The sequence below is a fragment of the Oryzias melastigma genome, linkage group LG4 (assembly GCF_002922805.2).
Source record: "Oryzias melastigma strain HK-1 linkage group LG4, ASM292280v2, whole genome shotgun sequence".
NCBI lineage: Eukaryota > Metazoa > Chordata > Actinopteri > Beloniformes > Adrianichthyidae > Oryzias > Oryzias melastigma.
The window spans coordinates 26,320,060-26,338,773 of NC_050515.1; the positions used below are offsets into that span (position 1 = coordinate 26,320,060).

General features: G+C 39.4%; 1 protein-coding gene across 1 annotated transcript in view; it reads left to right on the top strand.

Moving 5' to 3' along the window:
* Positions 1-18,714, top strand: part of lpp (LIM domain containing preferred translocation partner in lipoma) — a gene marked incomplete in the record, with an annotated part of 191,134 nt that overhangs the window by 146,686 nt on the left and 25,734 nt on the right. Inside the window, 1 exon segment of the mRNA XM_024279088.2 lies at positions 12,857-13,026. Within this exon segment, the coding sequence (XP_024134856.1) occupies positions 12,857-13,026 (170 nt within the window).

The window sequence follows — 18,714 nt, forward strand, 5'->3', positions numbered from 1 at the left end:
TCCACGAATAAATCCCATCAGAGAAAAGAGTCATTTTCTTGATATTTTTTTTTTCAGTGTCTGAATGTTTCCAAAAATGACCATGTTTGGAAGTTTTTGTTCATATGGTTGATAAATAGCAGTCAGATTTATTGCTGCCTGGTTTGTGTGTCTCCACACTTTCAAACAGTAACTCGTGCATGATAAAAATAAGTAAACAGGGCAATACATACAAGGCTGATTAACTTAAGCAACTGATTAGTATTTTCTTTTTCTACATATTTTGATCTACATGTTTCATTCTAAACGTATTATATGTACAGCTGCAAGAGAAAATTTGTGAACCCTTTGGAATTTCTTGGATTTACGCATAAACTAGACACACGATTATGTTCAATAAATACATGAAAACATAAACTGGTGTGATTTAAGTAGGAAATGTTTTTCTCCATCATTGTGATTAAGATTGAAAACACATCATGTATCTGTATCGAACAGAAATTGAGGTACCCCCAAAGGGTTCACATACTTTCTCTTGCAACTATATCACTGTTTTAGTTTAATTTGGACCCTAAGGATAAATATGATTATTTACTTGCTTTTTCTAAGTGAGATCAACAAATCTTTCAAACTTGCTTAATCCTTTTCAAGGTCACAGGGATGCTGGAGCCTATCCCAGCCACTGTTGGATGCCCTGGGACAGTTTTCCCGTCTGTCCCAGGGCTCTACAACCACACACTGTCATGTTCACACCTAGATCTGTTAACCAGTGAAGCATGAAACATCAGTGATAGCCCTAATACTTATTTGGTTTATTTATTTTACATTTTATCACCCCTTTTCTTTGTTGAATATAAAAAAGTACCAATGTTGTAGTTCCATCTTAGTTGTAAATGTTGATACTTTTTCTTTCTTTCTTTTTTTTCCCAGTCACACTCAAGTATACCTTCCTTAGTGCTCTAACCTTGGTCCTTCTTCATCATTGTTGGCTGGGAATGAATTCAGAAAATGTTTAGGTACATCATTCATAAAAGTTGCCTTCAAGGACTATATTCTTTCACTTTACTCGTTTAAGTTAGTCAAGGAAGATACATTCAATATGTTAACCTTTGGTTTAGAGTAGGTATGTAATGTCCTTTTTTTCATAAGCGACGACGGTTTTTTCAAACATCTTCATGAAATACCAGTGATCTGCTTTGTTTGAAAAGAAATATGGCAAAGCAACACAAAGCAGCCTTTGGAGCATTATTATGAAGCCTCTGCAGGGTCTTGTAGAGGACAGCATCCTACAAGAACATCATTCTGGTTCAAATCCATAGACACTTGCATTAATTCTTTATCCTCTCAAGAAAGAACTGATGTCTTACTTAAAAGACAAAAAAAAAAACAAATTACATTTTATTGAAATAACTTCCATTAAACTCGGTTTAAATTATTGCATTGATTTTAAATTACTGCACAGTTTTTCTTTATTTTTGTTTGGTTGATTTTTTCTTATAGTTAAAATAGGTGTTGCACAGTAATGTTTGAGAACCAGTAGTCTATGGAGACACAATAGACTCACCCCTGTTGCGCATGTGTTATTCTTGTTTTGTGCGTCACCTTTGATTTGTGCGTGCGTAATTCTTGATTTGTAACTCATATGATATATGTTTTGTGCGTAATTACAAAAATCAGGAAATTCAAAAAACTACAAAATACAATTTACACATGCACAAATTAAAATTAACACAGATTGAAACTAACTATACGCACAAATCTTTAAAACGTACAGTAATCCCCCTTAATTTGCACGGGTTAGGCACTGGAGACCTCCCTGAATACACTAAATCCGTGAATATAGAGAACCCCCTCTCTTCGTCTCACCTCCCACGGCCGAAGAATGTTCATCAACGATCCATATGCAACAAAAACACCACTGATCACTAAACATTTATATATATATTTATAGGGTCCAGATGACCCCACCCTTATATTGATGTGTGATGCCTCCAATGATCCGTAATCAAATGGTTGCAAATAAATACACCAAAAAGCCCAATAGTGTTTCGCCCCCCCAACACTGAGTTAAGAAGGATATGTTTTTTATGTTTTTTATGCATTTTACATGTTCTTCTTTATTGGTTGCAGAACTTCCTTGTTCGGTTTTCTTCCATTTTTGCCTGAAATTATGACAGACTGGTTCTTTCGCTTTTCTAACTTTTAATATAATTTGTCAGTTGAATACAGCAAAAACTTTCCCAGATTCAAGCTGGAAAAAAAAAGATGCTTTCATTTGTGCAGATTTGGTTTTTTAGTGAACTGTAGGCCCACAACTGACAGAGCGTTTAAGTTTTAAACATGACTGTGTCAAGTGCTGTCAGTACAATTCAAGAATTTAGGCCACTGAGTGAGTTTCTATGCAATTATGCACATGCATTAACATCGATATGCAAGTAGTAAAGTTTAGAAAGGAAATAAATGTCTAATCTGCATGACATGCTGCAACTATATCAGCATAAAACATCATGCAGTAGTACAGTTTGTGGCTCATCCTGCTTTGCAGTGCAGGTGAACAGACAGATGCCGTGCAGCGGGACAGGACCGCTGAAGATTCAGTGTTTCTGCTTTTTCTTGACCAAGTGCTCAGCATGACCGTAAAAAAACTCGCAGTTTGATTTGGCATTGTGCCTCAGATGTTGGTGACATTTTAATGTGGACAAGTGGGTTAGACGGATGAGTCATGTCTAGACCACATCCACACAAGTAGAGAAAGTTATTAATATAATATTTCTGTTAAAGCCAAAAGGATGACCAGCAACAGCATAGAGCATGATTACAGTAGTTATTGAAAATTAAAATATTCACAAATGCTGACGTTTCCTCTTTCCCCACAGAGGGATTTCCTCTGGTTGCAGGGAGTGTGTTGGCTCTGTTTTGCTGTAGTGTACTCTGTCTGTGTGTGTGTGTGTGTGTGTGTGGAGCAGTCAGAATGAGACAGAAGCATAATGCTGCTGGAAGGAGGTCACGGACCCCCCAGGGGGAGGAGGCCGGCGTACAAGGCAGTCTGGTGACATGGCAACTTGTCTTAAGCCTAAGCATCACTATACCACCTACAGTGGATTATCGTGTATGGCTGCAAAGGCCTAAATTATACAACACAATAGCCCCGGATGATCCATCATAGCTGCTTTTATAAGGAAAATCCTGTGTGCGTGTGTCAATACGAAGCTGCGGATTTGACTTCTAAGAGCTTTCTTCTTATGGAAATAATATGAAAGGCTTTGAATTTTAATCTTGAAATTTGCCAGATTGAAGGAATTCTAAAAAAAAAAAAAAAAAAAAAACTGCAGCTTTTGTTTGTTTACACAGTTCTTCCATGAATGAGACCAGAGCGGGGTTTGTGCTATGTCATCATCTTGTAATTGGTCATGTGGTGCTTTCGACACTTGATCTTATTTGTTGTTGCATTGAGCACACAGATTATTACTTTTTTTTAGCTTCTCTTACTATCTGCTGACCTCCTCATGCTGCTTTCTAGTCTCTCAGCTGATGCAGAGTGCCAGCTTCTTTTCCCTGCGACAGAAGCGCACTTTTTGACTGTGGTTCCCAGGAGGTGACGCCGCCCCCCCCCTTTCCCTCCCAACCCAACCATGACCCTCCTCTCCCTCCTCCCCTTCCTTTCCCGCCAGGCTCAGCTCTTGCTACCCTGCCTCGTTGAGACAGCTCCACTGAGGCTTGCAAGATCAGCTGCCGTGCGAGCCCAGCTGAGGCTTCCGGGCACTCACGTTGCTAGATTTCATTTGTGAGTGAGCGTTTGACCACAGGAATGAGTCTGCATGCTCACGCACGCCAGCACAAACATGCGGGTGCGCATGGATAAACAGCAGCAGCAGCTTGTCCGCACACACTCCTTCAAACGCACCTGTCCCCTGCAATTCACCCGCTTCACCAAGTTTGCTCACTCCCCAGCACCCCTCAACTCCTGCCAACCTGCTTCTAAAACATGTAACCTACACTGCCCCTCTCGCTGTGCCCCCACTGGCCCTGACGAGCCGTGGCGTAATGCGTCGTGGCACGGGCTCGCCTGTCCTCTATCCTCCGCCATCGCCGCCGCGGCTCTTCAGATTGCTATTTGCTGACACGGAGAATGAGATTAACAGCTGGGGTTAGGAAAGAGGCTTTCTGAGATTGAAACGCAGTGATGACAGCAATTTCTCTTGTCATCCCATGCTAACTGAGGGCCACAGCATTGTCAGGCCGCGCAGAGGGCAATCTGAGGCAGCAAAGTCGATGAACCTGGGGGGGATGGAGATGAAACAGAGCACAAATTATGACCTCTGGCTCCCCGGTGACTGACAGTTGGGCTCCTAATCTCTTAGACACACTTATTTTGTGCTGTTAACCGCTTGCTGATCCACTACTTAGCATCCTTAATCACACATGAAGAACCGACCACCTCCTTAAAACCTGCCTGAATGAGAGGTTTCTGCTTAGGTTCCACAAAGTCAATTCGGTTTGACTCTGTGAAGCTGTGTATACACCAGTGACGTGTGGTGAGGAGCTGACGTCATCACTCAGATTTACAAACATATGAACCCAGAGTAGCTTATTCACCATTTGATTCACAACAGCTAACGTGTTAAAGTTAAAGTCAAGTTAAAGTCCCAGTATTTGTCACGCACCCAGGTGTGTGAAATGTATTCTTTGCATTTGGCCCATCCCCTGGGGGAACGGTGAGCTGCAGACGCAGCCGTGCTCGGGAGGCACTGGATCCCATTTTTAGAGTCTTTGGTATGACTCGGCCAAGATTTGAACTCCCGACCTTCCAATCTCAGGGCAGACACTCTACCACAAGGCCACTGAGCTGGTAGAGCGTGTATTGTTTAAAAGTTCATTTTAACATTTTTCTTCCATGTAAAGTATAGCATTGAAAACAATCACCAAAATTGTTATTATTGACTTACTTTTACTTAAAAATGAAGTTTGTGCGCAGCTCATTCTGAAGAAACACATGAAAAATCTGTTTACACACGTATTTCTTCATTAAGAAAATTATGTTAAACAATATTAAATACTAAGTGGATGGCTGCACTTGACTTGCTACCACTAAGTCTATTATTCTTTAGCCGCAGTGTCACATTCTCTGGGCTCACCAGCGTCCTCTGCCTTGAGGGGAGGCAGGCGGACTGTCTGCCTCACCTAGAGTATTTCTAATCACAAACTGGCACCAATGTCATCAGACAGATGGCGAGAAATAGAAAAAGGAAGTAATTCATAAAAAATAAGGTGTCTTTTATGATAATCAAAAGACAGAAAAAGTACAGCTCATACATCAGCTGCAGCGCCGCTCTGTACGTTCGGCGCTGGAGAGGTACGGGCCAGTGCTACCTGACCTGCCAATTTTTTCGTGAATTTGATCAGAAAACTCGTAAATTTGCTACTTTTTTTTTTACCAAAGAAACATTGAAAACCTACACAGAAAAAAAGTAATGATAGAAAAAACATGTCTAAAAAATAAGATTTTACTATTATTTTTAATGATGAAAATGTATATTTTTTACTTGTATTTTTTTAAGCTATATTTTGCACAGCCTTACCTCCTCTGACTGCACGTCACTGACACACTGCCTTCAGAGATGCACGTTTAAGTGGCCACTTCCACTGAAGTCTATGTAAACGTGATAAATGTGGGTTTCGAGCGTTCACGTTCATGTATCGCTACGCAAGCTTATACATTTGTCTTTGGGGCTCCACGTACAAAACATGCAGGTAGTAAAATTTAAACTATGTTAAACTTTGACCAATCAGAGACTCCGATTTGGTAGTGTCGTATGGATAAGTTTTAATGAATAATTACGGTTTGTCCTTAGCTGGAATTAGATGTCACGTAGGCTGCATTAGAATTACTTTTCCTACCTGTACTACTTCTCCTTGCATTTATACCACCAAGCGGAGAGTAGTGCTGGGCGATATAGTGAAATTTGTATATCACAATATCAATTATGTTATATTACACTAACGATGTATATCACAATATACCAAATAAAGTATATTTTCTTTTATGTTCTGATAAAAATAGACAAAAGTGTCATTACTTACTTTTCTTTGACTTTATTTTTTTAAGTAACAACAATGATATATATCGTCACATCGCCCAGTACTAGCGGAGAGTGTTGAGAAGTTATAAGGAACTAGTTTGCATTGTGTAGCAACACACGGGGCATAAGGTGACGCAGAGATTGTTGACAGTCTTTTCACAGGTTAATTAAAACAGTGGAAATCCAAGGCAACGTCTGTGTCTGGTCCTCTCACAATATAGAGAAATATGGAAAAAATAGTGTCTTCAAATCTATCGCATTTCTCTTCTGCGCCAAAAGCATGGCCCAGATTATCCTACCGACGGAGGGACAGCTAGCCACTACATCTCTACGTCTCCTCCTTAAAAAAAAACCCTTTCGGACATCACTCCAGCTTTAAATGCCCGTTCAATTGGAGTAATAGGAAGGAGGCAAAGGTGTAGTGCAGAAATTCAGATTCAGCCCAAGTCTTTAATATTTCGGAATAGAGCAGTGAAGGAAAAAGCCTGGAGCAAGATTTACCATGCACTGCTACGACATTTCATGACAAGCCTCTTCCAACTGTAGGTGGCAGACTTGCACTAATAAACAGTAGAAAAAGAAAATTAAGAAGAAGCCCCTCCCTGCTAGTTCAGTGTGAACACCAAGGGCTATGGTGTTCTTGAGTGTGCATCACATGCTCGATGAGTAGAGTGTAGGTTTGAATTCTTTTCTACCCCTGTGGCGTCCTTTTTTTATGCTTTTCCCCATACTTAAGTCATATCTCCTAACCAAACAAAGAACTTTAGTTGAAGGCCAAAAATGCATTTTGCGGTTCTTTTATTAGTTTTGGATATAAGCTGCAGTTGCTTGCTTTGCCTTTGGGGTTTGCAAAGGTTGCACCAGCCAAGTTGTATTCTTTAGCAACATAGCAAGAAAAGTTTGGTCTACCACAAAAAAAAAAAAAAGTTCCTTTGGATTCTTCTTTACATGCACAATCTTTGATTCCTGACGATGTAAGATCAAATTGAGCTGCAAGTGTGCTCCCTCTCTGCCTTTCATGCCGCCTCAATATCACGGCATGAAAAACAGAGAAGGCAAAAGACTGAGAGAAATCCGAAGCGTTCTGCCACTCAACATCCCCCAATCCCAAACAACAGCGTCTCACTGCCACTACAAATACATTAGAAATCAATTATTTATGGAACAGAGTCAGGGCCTCTTTAATCTTTTCCTTTTATCCAATTAAATTGTCTAACCATCCTAAGCCTGTGCAGCTCACAGGGAATGTGCTTCTTTAAGAAAAGGAAAAGAAGAAAAGGCTTTCCTCTCCAGTCCTTCTTTTGACTTTCCATGTAACGGAGAAGAGACACTTCTGAGGCTTGAAGAATGAAAGCAAAGAAAGTGAGTAAAGTGTAAATGAACTCCCCCTCCCACCCCGTCACCATTGCATTGGTTCTACAGGAAGTATTTGAAGTTCTGATATCAAGTCTGTGGTTCCACTCCCCACGCAAAGGGGACACAGGGGAGCAGCGAGGCCTTTCATGATTCCTTTATGCCCGGCTGAAATAGTTCGAAAGTATTTGGGATCATCTCCACGGGGGTAAATGTGCTGCTGCTGCTTCTGTTGCTGTCCTCTATTATTCAGGGAGTCAATTGAAGTAGTGTCTCAAAATTGAAAATGCTTACTTCCAAAGCAGATGTATGAAATTATTGATGTGAAGAATGATAAAACACTCCACACTCCTCTCTCTTATCACACAGCGAGGCTTTTAGAAACAACGGTTACAGACACAGAGAAGATTTGCTCTTTTTACACTTTGTGGAATCATTTTTATTCCCCACGAAGGAAGGCTTTACGGGAGGAGGTCGCTTTTTAAATCTGGTTAGAGAGTGGTTACGCTTAAGAACCACAAATAAATATTTCAGATTTAACAGGAAAACGGTAGCAGCTTTGAAAATTGACCTCAGCGCTGATTATAGTCTTTAGACATGCTGGTTTAATTTGATGTTGTATTAGTTCAGTCTAAGGTGGAAAAGAAAGCTCCTTTTTGGTTGGTTTTCTCTAATATTGATCTGACGTTAAAAAGGTAAATGTCATTTAAGATTTGTAAATATATTTAAGTGATTTGGGTTTTAAAAAATGATTTAGCTTTACCATTTTAATTTATTCAAGATTAATAAGAATTTTAAAAAGCCTTAATTATCTCTTCTTTCTAAAGAATTATCTTCATATTTGACAGTTTTCCATGTTAGATTAGTTTCTCTGGTTTGTGCATCTGCATGTTTCAGGAATCACACTTTTTAAGATGAATCATTTTGAGGTAAATGGGTAAAAAATTCCAAAAGTTTTCTGACAATCGGAATCCTGGAACTCTCAACTTCTGTTAGAACCCCATGGCAGCGCTACAGTAGAAGACGAGCAAAAACGCAGAACACAGCCTCTCAACAGATCCGAAATCACTCTCACAGCTGCCGTAGCAGATTTTTCACACAAGCTGCATACCAAATGTGAGAAGGAGGTGAAAGGGGTCAAAGCAGAGTCTTATCTCCCGAATCTGCAGCACCGACTGAAACAGTTTTACTTGAACTTCAGAGAGATTGGAAACGAAGAGAAATTCCACCCGCTCAGCATCAAGTGGCCGAAAAACGGCGACCAGCTGAGGCGCAAAGTGAGCTGTTTGGAGGCCATAGAGGAGTGAACGACTCTGGAACAAACATCACTGAAAACCTTTTTGAAAGTTAAAGAATTGTGAGGTTCTATGTTTCTGCTCTCGTCTCTTAGTCAGCAACCATTTCACTCCTTTTCATGTTTTTATAGGAAATTGTATTTCCAGCTTCTCCATCAATCTCATCCTTCTGATGGTGATTTTTCCCATAAAGTTTGAAGCTCCTTCAAATTTACAAGTATTGATTTTAACAGGTGAAACAACAACACACAACCCACTGAAAGTTTTTTTTTCTCCTGGTTTGTTGAAGACCTGTGACGGGGTTCTTTACTTCTGACCATGTCAGCACTTTTGGATAAGACTTTCTGCTTAATGAAGCTGTCGAATCCTGTTGATGTTGTGGTGTCTCATGTTGTCAGCTGCTTGTCTGACTTTTCCAAAGACTGACTCGAAAAAGTATTCAACTTTAAAATGAACACAAAAACTGAGTAAAGATACACATGTGAATCAGCTATTAATAAAGGCATATTTTGAGACCTTGAGTAATATGTTTTTGGTAAAAATGAACATCAATTTTGAGTTTGAAATTGAATATTATGTAACGAGCAGAGCTGCTGATGAGACAGTCAGAGCTTTCATTCAAGTCTACAATAACTTATAATTACTTTTTGCATGGCAGCAGATCATTTCCTTTCAAACTTCAGCATTTGGAGTTGAATTATTATCCTTTTTTGAGATTTTCACTTGTGTGGAGTTTTTTAGGTCTGTCCTTTAACAGAGAATGTTTTTCATCTTCAGTGAGATGACGAAAAAGTAAATTCAAAAGCAGCTTCAAGGTCAGCGGCAGACGCGTCTCTGCGTTCTGTGAGGATGTGAAGGCATGTGTGGGCTGCACGCAGCATTGCATGACAACGGAGTGGATGCAGTTCATGATGCATGCCTCTGCGTTTGCAAGCGCTTGTCATCATGTGAGGCATGTCAGGCTGCAAAGAGATCTTATTTTCACTGTGAATGTGTGGCAAAACTGTGTACACTGTACCCACAGTCTTGCACAAATAGCTCCTTGGGGCCTTCGCGATCACAGACTGCCGAAAGGAAAAGAGAGGTTTCCTGCTCGTTATTTAAAGAGGGAGCCCTGTGGGACATGTTTGGCATTCTCATCCACTCACTGAAGATGGCCTGTGATCTGAAGCCACTAACGGGCTCTGTCTCCTTTCCCTTTCCCTGCGGCTCTGTGAAGTGATTACCCTGCTTGTGATTCCACTGACACCCACATGTCCCCTGGAGACGTGCCTTCACTAGTTTGTTTAATCTGCCTTCCCTGTACAGTAGGTAACGCAGCCATAATTGAGGTGTGGATAGAGCTGCGGGAACAGATGAAACCCGATGGCAGGCTTTGTGAAAACATGTCAGAGCAATATTTCGCAGTGATGACAACGATTTCTCCGTTAATGCACAGAACGCATCTGTGATAAGAATTTTTAGAGGTGAAGCATTATTTACTTGTTTTGTAATCCTCAGTGAATAAAAGAATCCGCCTCAGAGGATCGGAAATATTCCAGATTGTTCACGTGACGCTCCTGCTTCCTGAATATTGCCATGTGGATGTGCCGAGTCTAATGCCGTCTGTGAGATAATGTGCTCTCTGAGATTAAAACACTATTAGCAAGCCTCACAGTCGAGCAGATGTTTCATCTTTGCAACGTACAACTTCCAAAAGTTGCGCTGATACCTGAGACAGATTTGGCTTGACGCTCTGTTTGAATTTTTTGATATAAAAACGGGAAGTGGAACTGTGAAAATGCAAACATCAGATACTCTATCTCCCTGCGGTTAAGCGCCTCGCCTCTGTGATTCGCTCTGTTCTGAACATACATAGTGTCAATCACAAGCCCCAAATCAGCCTTTTAGACGAAGCAAAAAGTGAAAAAAGGAAGAAAAGGGATACGCAGAACTGAACTGGAATTAATTAAATATACTGTATCGTCTTTTTTGAGAGATTGCATCTGTTCTCAGATGTGTAAAAAATAAAACATTCCCAGATATCTTTTTAAACCCTATTATTGCAAGATACCAGTAATTAAATTGACAGTGTTATTAATTGGGTTGTAGATAACTTGCATTGAGTCGAGGACATCTTAAACTCAATTAAAGATATCTCCAACTCAATTAAAGATATCCAAATGCCACGTCCCGCAATATGCAATCTTGCTCTTTGTGCTGCAACAATATCAGTTCACTTGTGCCCCTTTTACACAGACTTCCTTGTACTTCTAAAGTTTTCTCCTTTATCATTTAAAGACTGACTTTTTAAACAGATGTCCCTTTTTAGTGATGTCTAAAGTTTCTTTAATGTGGCATAATTATAGTATTTAATCCTGCCTTATCCTGCGTGTTTGAAATAGAAGCCAAGATTGGCCACTTCTGATATCTTTTAATGAAGCCTTTAAAGGGACAGCTCCAGATTTTCGCTCAAAGGTAGGATGAGTCGCTCAGATGCTTCGAGCCAAAACCTGTGATGACCTAAGCCTTTTTTCAAAACAGCCTCAAGCGTTTCTGGAAAACTTTAGACTATTTAACCAAAGCAGTTCATCTTCTGTTTATCTGCAGAAGCTATATAAGATAATTAAAATTATTTGAAGTGGTCATTATGGCCTTATGTTTTAAAATGATTAATTTTACCAACAATCCTAGAAACCAGTTGTTTTATTTTGAAATCTATGCACATCAAAATCTTTGAAAAAAGTTTGCAGAGTGATGAGAATGTGTTTAAGACCTCTTTAATATAATTAAATAAATGCACCTTTCCATAAAATTTGTTGGTGTGGAAAATTAGATCCTTAAAAAATACTAAAACATCGTCTTCCAGATTAAAACACATTTAAAAAAAAAATTGTTAGTGCGCAACGGAAGCCGATTCCATTCAGTGCCCTTGTTAACCTATAGTGTAGTTCACAACAGACCGGTTGTGAACTACACTGTGGGCTTTTTTTGCACAAGCCACGAGTGATCCGCATGAGTCCTGACAGAAAAAAAAACGCCAAGACACACAAGAAAATCTGGTAAATTTTTAAAATATTACCATTTTTTCACGTTAAAATACTGTAATTGACAAATGCGATTAAAATTTTGTATCTAAACAGATTGTAGAAATGAAACACAATAACAACACACAAAAAAAAACAGACACACACAGAGACTGAAACACACACACAGATCAATGTAGTGGGCCAACTACGGAATGGGGAGGTGTGGTTTTTTAGTGTCTAAAAACACAATAAATGAGAGAGAGGCAGAGATTAGTTCACGACAAGTCAAGATGGACGATGTCAAATTAATTGTAGAAGCTCTAAATAACTACAGCTGAACAGAAGGCCCTGTCGACCGTCACGAATAAATACGCGTCTGGCATGAACTGGGGGCGAAGCGGGTGCGTTAGTGGACTCCTCAAATAATAATTTGCAACAATTTAAAACTTTAGAGAATGTGATGTTTTACTCTAAAAATGTTTAATTTCAGCCAAAAATTAAGTATAGGAAGTGCTAACGGACACAAACTCTGATTGATGGGGAATTTTTTTTCAGTTGTTTGGGATTCTTTTTGAATGGATGAACTGATGCAGAAACATTTTTACAGCTTTGTTTTTCAACATAAAGACTCAATATGTTAGTTTCTGTTTGACCAATTTCATACTTGCATTTCTAAATTTGTTTATTTATTATTTGTAATTCTGTCAAGTTTAAGGGAATAAAGCTCATAGCAAAACAATTTGTTTTCTTTCTAAATTTGTTTGCAGATCAAAAGGTCAGGTGAGCTTTATGGTGAGCAGCTCCTCTGGTTTTATTACATTTTATTTTAGTACATTTCCTGAAATGTAGGATTCCTGTTGTGCAAGTTGAGCCTTTTTAGGAAAAGTGGTAAAAATTTAATTTTAAGGCCAACCACACTGCAGACTGTTACATTTGCTGCTCCAGAGGAAACTTTGTCTCACATTAGGCTCGTCAGGGTATGGATACAAACCCTTGAAAGTTGTCCTTTAAAACCATATTCATAATATTTCAATTTTGTTTATAGTTTTTAACCGGTGAGAGCATAACAAGAGTTACTGGTAATTATCAATTGTATTATCTTCTCGTCTCATCCACCTCCCTCTTCTTCCTCATTTTTCAGGGCGCTGTGCCAGCTGTGGGGAGAACGTTGTGGGTGAAGGCACCGGCTGCACCGCCATGGACCAGGTCTTCCACGTGACCTGCTTCATCTGCGTGACCTGCGGCAGCAAGCTGCGTGGCAAGCCCTTCTACGCTGTGGAGAAGAAGGCGTACTGCGAGCCGTGCTACATCGTAAGAAGTTCTCTCCTTTCAAATCCGCTGCTGTCTCGCCTCCTCTGTATGTTTAATGCGTCCATTTTTACACACGTGACTCTAATGTTTGTGTTTTCAGTCGAGTTTAAAACAGATCTTGATGAATTGTCACTACACCCTGCTCTTCTCTTTGGTTCTTGTTCTCAAACGTAATACTTTATACCAAATCTTATAAAGAAGGAAAGTTAATTTATAATATTCCTGACAATACAACCAATTAGTACATAAAAAGTATTTTTTTGAAGACTCATTTAGCAAATGTTCTCACCAGTGTTAAACTGCATTCATCAGTACTCATTTTAGTAGTAATACATTTTGAAAGTAATAATAAAATGATCTTAGCTTGATCTTGAATTCATTGGTTTTTTACGTACACTCCTCTTAAAACATCCCTCTATTCGAGGTTTTTTGACAAAAAAATCACAGTTTTTGTGATGTGGCAATAGCATTTTAAAGTTAAAGCAGAAAACAAGTAAAGAACAGAAAAATAGATGATTATTATTATTAATTTCCCATGACTGTCTGACACTCAACATTCCCTCTTCTCCACGTCATCCCAAACACCCAGATTTAAGTCTGGGTGTTGTGGTGCCCACTCCATGTTTTCCTACTTTACTTTTTTTTTTTGTCCAAAAGTGAAAACTCATTTCACCTCCTCTGTTGTTAAAAAAATAATAAAATCCTGCATATCAATAAGACTACTTCAACAAGTGTGTTTGAACAGAATAAGTTTCCTCCAGTGGCTTCATGAAATCCTGGTTGAATCGTGCAACAAATCCACCACTGAAATGTCCCCAGACTACTCTCAAAGGCATTATCCCAAGATAAAAGTTGATGGGAAAGACGACAGAAACTTGCACACAAGGTGTTGGGTCACTGACTGTGTGGACAGTAATGCGCTGGGTCACCGTCTTTCTGCAGAGTTCATGGCTGCAAACTGTCCTTTACCCTTCATATTAGCTCAAGAACAATGTGAAGAGAGCTTTGTGAGCTTTACTGCTCCTTTAGTTCCAGTGTAAGACTCTACAAGCCGTGAGTTTGGACAATTCTAACCCAAGACTGTCTGGGCGCAGTTTGGGGTTACAAATACGATGTTGGGTGTTGTTCTTCTGGCCTCCTGGTTTGCCATAAGATGTTGCATGGAGCTGCAGAATGCTGTGGAAGCTGTTTTATCATAACATTTTTTTTTTTTTACTGTCACTTTCCCAGCCAGCCTTTGAGGCACTTAAAGCTGTATATCAAACCTGAAGTGGAATGGAGAAAAACTTTGGAGCAGTTCTTTGAATTTGTTAGGAAGAACACAAAAATCGAAGTTGTATGATAGTAGATTAGACCTGTTGAGAATGATGGGAGGGGAATACTTCCCAGCTTTCCCAGCACTAATTCTTAAAAAAAATCTAAAATTTTCAGAGGCAAAGTTCCTAGTTTTCCTAGTTTTAGGATTGTATGCACACACTGTATAAAAGACTGTGCAAAATGTTTCAGCAGGTTTGGAAAAATGTAGGCAAGAAATCCTTTCAGAAAGTGTTAATCATTTGTTTTTATCAATCAAGAAAATGCGGTCAGCGAGCTACAAGCTGGTGTGGCCGTCTGTTCGAAATAGCATCATTTCTTCTAGGTACACCTGCAAACAGTTTTTGAAGGAACTCAGCTGGTGAGCGGTTCCAAGTATCTTGGAGAAAAAGCTCTAGATTTTCTGTAGGCTTTCTTCTGTCTCTTCAGATAGATTTAAGATCAGGACCCTGTGGTGACCATCCCATCACTCTCAGTACTTCCTGTTCTTCTTACGTCAAAGACGGTTCCTAATGACTTTGTTTGGGGTTGTGTCTTGCTGCTGAATTAATTTGATACCAACCAAACACCTCTTTAGTGGTATTGCATGATGGGTAAGTATCTGCCTGCGTGTCTCATCATTGACCATAAAAAATCTCTAACTCCATTTGCAGAAATGTTCCTCAAACCTCCGACATTTGATTTGTACTTCTAAAAGAATTCTTTGTTTAGCATTTTTTTCACACCTGCTTATGGCGTTTGCACAGTACTTAACACATATGTTAAAAAGACTTTATGTAACCATAAGAACAGTTATTTTGGGTTCTTGTGAAGATTATGACAACATGTCACAATTTTATATGATTAAGCCTGAACAAACAACATCACTTCAAGGATGACTGGTCTTAAAGTCCAGACCCCAACCTGATAGAAATGCTGATATCTAAAGAACAATTGGTCAAAAAATAAAAAACAAAAAAAAAAAACTAATGCTTGATTAATGTCTCTTGTTGGCAGTGATTTCAAAAGCAAACGTTACCAGCAGCTTCAGATTTGGCACAGCTTGATGTTTACTGCTGGTAATTCTCATGATCAGGGTCTGTTCCAGAAAGCAGGTTTAACAAAGAGCTCTGACGCTCCCAGAGAACCTCAGTTTCAAAGCAGCTAGTCAGATGTGGCTCCGTCTGCTGACCCGGTCTGGAGTTTGACCAGGAGGTTTTTTTTAGAACTTTGACACATTATAGTAAACAAGAGGAAACAGGAGATATTTATAATAAACCTCTCCATGAATGCAGACCTCCACAATATTCTATGAAAAACAGAAAAGAGACAAGAACATTTTTCTTATTATATTTATTTAGAACTACTCTTTACATTCTTGATCATATTTGAGCTCCAAAGAAGCTTTCTTATTTAAATATTTAACTCCAGTTAAACATCATTATCCCTTTGCTTCCTTTGAACCTGTTCTTTCTTTGGGAGTCCATAGCAAATGTCTTTATTCTTCAAATCTAACTTTTCTCTCTGTTTTTCATCTTTTCCAACACGTGCTTTTCAGATTTAATGCTTTTCCTGACACTCATCACCCAGCGGGGTGATGCAGAACTGTCAGGGATTTCTCTTAATTAGCAGAAAGATATGGTTCAGCTGCACTTAAGTCATTAAATCGTGTTAAAATATAATAGGATTTTAATTCTTTGTGGATAAGATTAGATAGAAGATCTTTTTCATTTTTCATCATAACCACTGTGATCAAACATTTACCACAAAAAAAGAGATTGGAAGCAAGACATCCCAAAAGTCAGTAAATAGATTTATTTTTAATTTTAAGCTTTGTGATGTAAAATAATAAGATGATTCTTTTCTGTTAGTTTGCTGAGGAACTATGAACTCTTGGTTCCTAAACATTTCAACATTACCAGTAAAGTAGACGTAATTTTTCAAAACCACAACCATCATTTAGGAGAAGTGCTTCCCCGCCAGTGGCCAGAGGTGACTGTGTCACGTTTTTGATTGTCAGCACTGTTGGATTGGGATGGCACCATGTTCCTGGAAGATTGGAGTGGACGTTAACAGGAAATGGCGACAGCAGTGAGATTGTTAATGTGAGGAAATAACCCAATGGGCCTTTGTGTAGATTTTAAATGAATTTATATCAGTTTTTCAGTTCGTAGAGGCTTAAACAGAGGCTTCTTAAATGTCCTGAGGCTCACAGCTTTAGTCTGATTATGTTTCAAATGTGTAAATGCAGCTTTAGAATTCTTTGCTGTAGAACAAACGGGAGACTGATTCAGCCAAAGAGGTATGGATGAAGTCTATCTTGAGATTTTCTGAGGCTGTTGGGCATGACACGCTTCTGCTGCGTTGCTTGGAGGTCAGAGACAGAAGTATTATAGTGGTAACCGGCATCTCCACTCCCTGGGTTAAGTTTGAGCTCAGATCATGGAGAAAATAGGTTGTTTGAAGCTCCGACGTCAAATTCAAGACCAGAATTTTGGGATTTATCCTGAATGTAGAACAACTCAGCTCTACAGAGGTCTACATAGGGCTTGTAGAGTTTGTGAAAGCATTCAACCATTTCCATTGGGATGTCTTATGGAGAATTCACCAATGAAGCGAAAGCTTAGATCTTACTGACAGGCTGCTGAAATGAGCTTCCTTCATCCATGAGGTGCCTCCATTCTGGAGAAACTTGGAGATGACCTTCTCCACATTAAGAAAAGCTAAGTTGGTTTGGAAATCTGATCAGGTTGTCTGGAATCTGGAAGAGTGGTGAACATGTTAGAGGGATTAGAACTCTCCCCAATCCTGGGAAGCCATCAAGGGAGCAGCTGGTTATGGATCTGCTAAAGTTGGTGCCCCATTAGCCAAATATGCCGAAGTTATGGATGAATTAATAATTGTTATTTTCTTTATAGACTGTATGCAACTAAGTCACCAGCTCATGAAATTCTTAAAGGAGTTATTTGTGCAGCTCAGTTATGCCTCAGTCACAACTTTTTATGGGTGGGCGTAAAACGGGCAAACCTGTACGAGGCACACAGGTGGACTGCTTAAAATTATGTGATTCTTTGACCGCTCTGAGTCCATTGAGTGAAAATATTCCTGCACATTTTTTCTACAGGCATAAGTGACGGGTTGTAGCAAACACAAAGGGGTAAGTAGGTGAGACACAGCAATGTCTTACAGGTTTTTCAGTTTTTCAACCCCCTCTTAACCTTGGAGCCTAAGTGAGTTAGTGCTGTTGAAATAAGTGTGTAATCCTTGCGTGCCTGGCTGCTAGAAATGAGGAAATTAGACAGTGTGTGGTTTGTGTGCTGCGTAAGGGCACCGTATAACAGCATTGCCTGTACGTCATAAGTGCGTGTAACTTATATCCTCCTTACGAATACTTCACGATGCACCTACCACATGCACGACAATGGTACGTTCTGTTTTTGTGACGTCCTGTAAGGCGGCTGCATAAGCCTCATTAGCTGTCCATTAAACATATGCGCAAAATTTGATTCAAATTCTAGAAATGTTGAAAAAACACAATATCGCATTTACAGTTTACATTAAATCATAATTATGCAATTACGCAATGTCATTTAAACGGCCACAGATGTGAACAATACTTTGATTTACAGCAGATACATTAAAATGTTTGCCATGGCACTTGCACTCATTATCACCTATCAAAGGAGACGTCGGTGTCTTATTCAGGACATGGAGCGGCAAGCTGCAAGGGAACAGCTGCGGATGAAGAGATTTTGGGAAATGTTGGTTGGTGTTTTTATAGAGGAGCTGTGGATCCAACAATTCTGCATGACAAGCTGAACTTTTAGAGAGCTGTGGTTTCCGGTTAATGGTTGCATGACTCATTTAATTTAAAAAAAAGTGTTTCCATTTGCAGTTTTGCAAAGCACGTCAATGTCGATATGCCTCAAAAACCATCTCCTCCCAGCGCAAAAACGTATCCAATAAATGCGAGTTTTTGTTTCTTGTTTAAATTGTAGAGTTTCATTAGGCAAATCTGTTCCAATCAAATTTGCGCAATTTCATAGTCAATGGACACGCAGCTTTTGAATGGGAAGACACACCTTTTTTACCTGAATAATGCAGCTGTTCTTGTCTACGACCCTCCAATAGTCTACCTAAAAACCCGTACGGGTCAACCCCCTACCAGTACATGTGACTAAGGCATAAAATCAATAACAGCTTGACATCTTCTAAAGAAGAGCAACAGTTTACCTGACATTTCCAATGTCTCTTATTTCCTAGAGAACTTCTTAGTCCAGAAGTTTTTAAAGAGCAACTGCCCTGATTCGAGTATCTGATGCTGTTATCTTTATTGATATAGAGATGTAGGCTGACAGACATGGATTAATAAACGGTGCTTTGGCAGCTGCATAT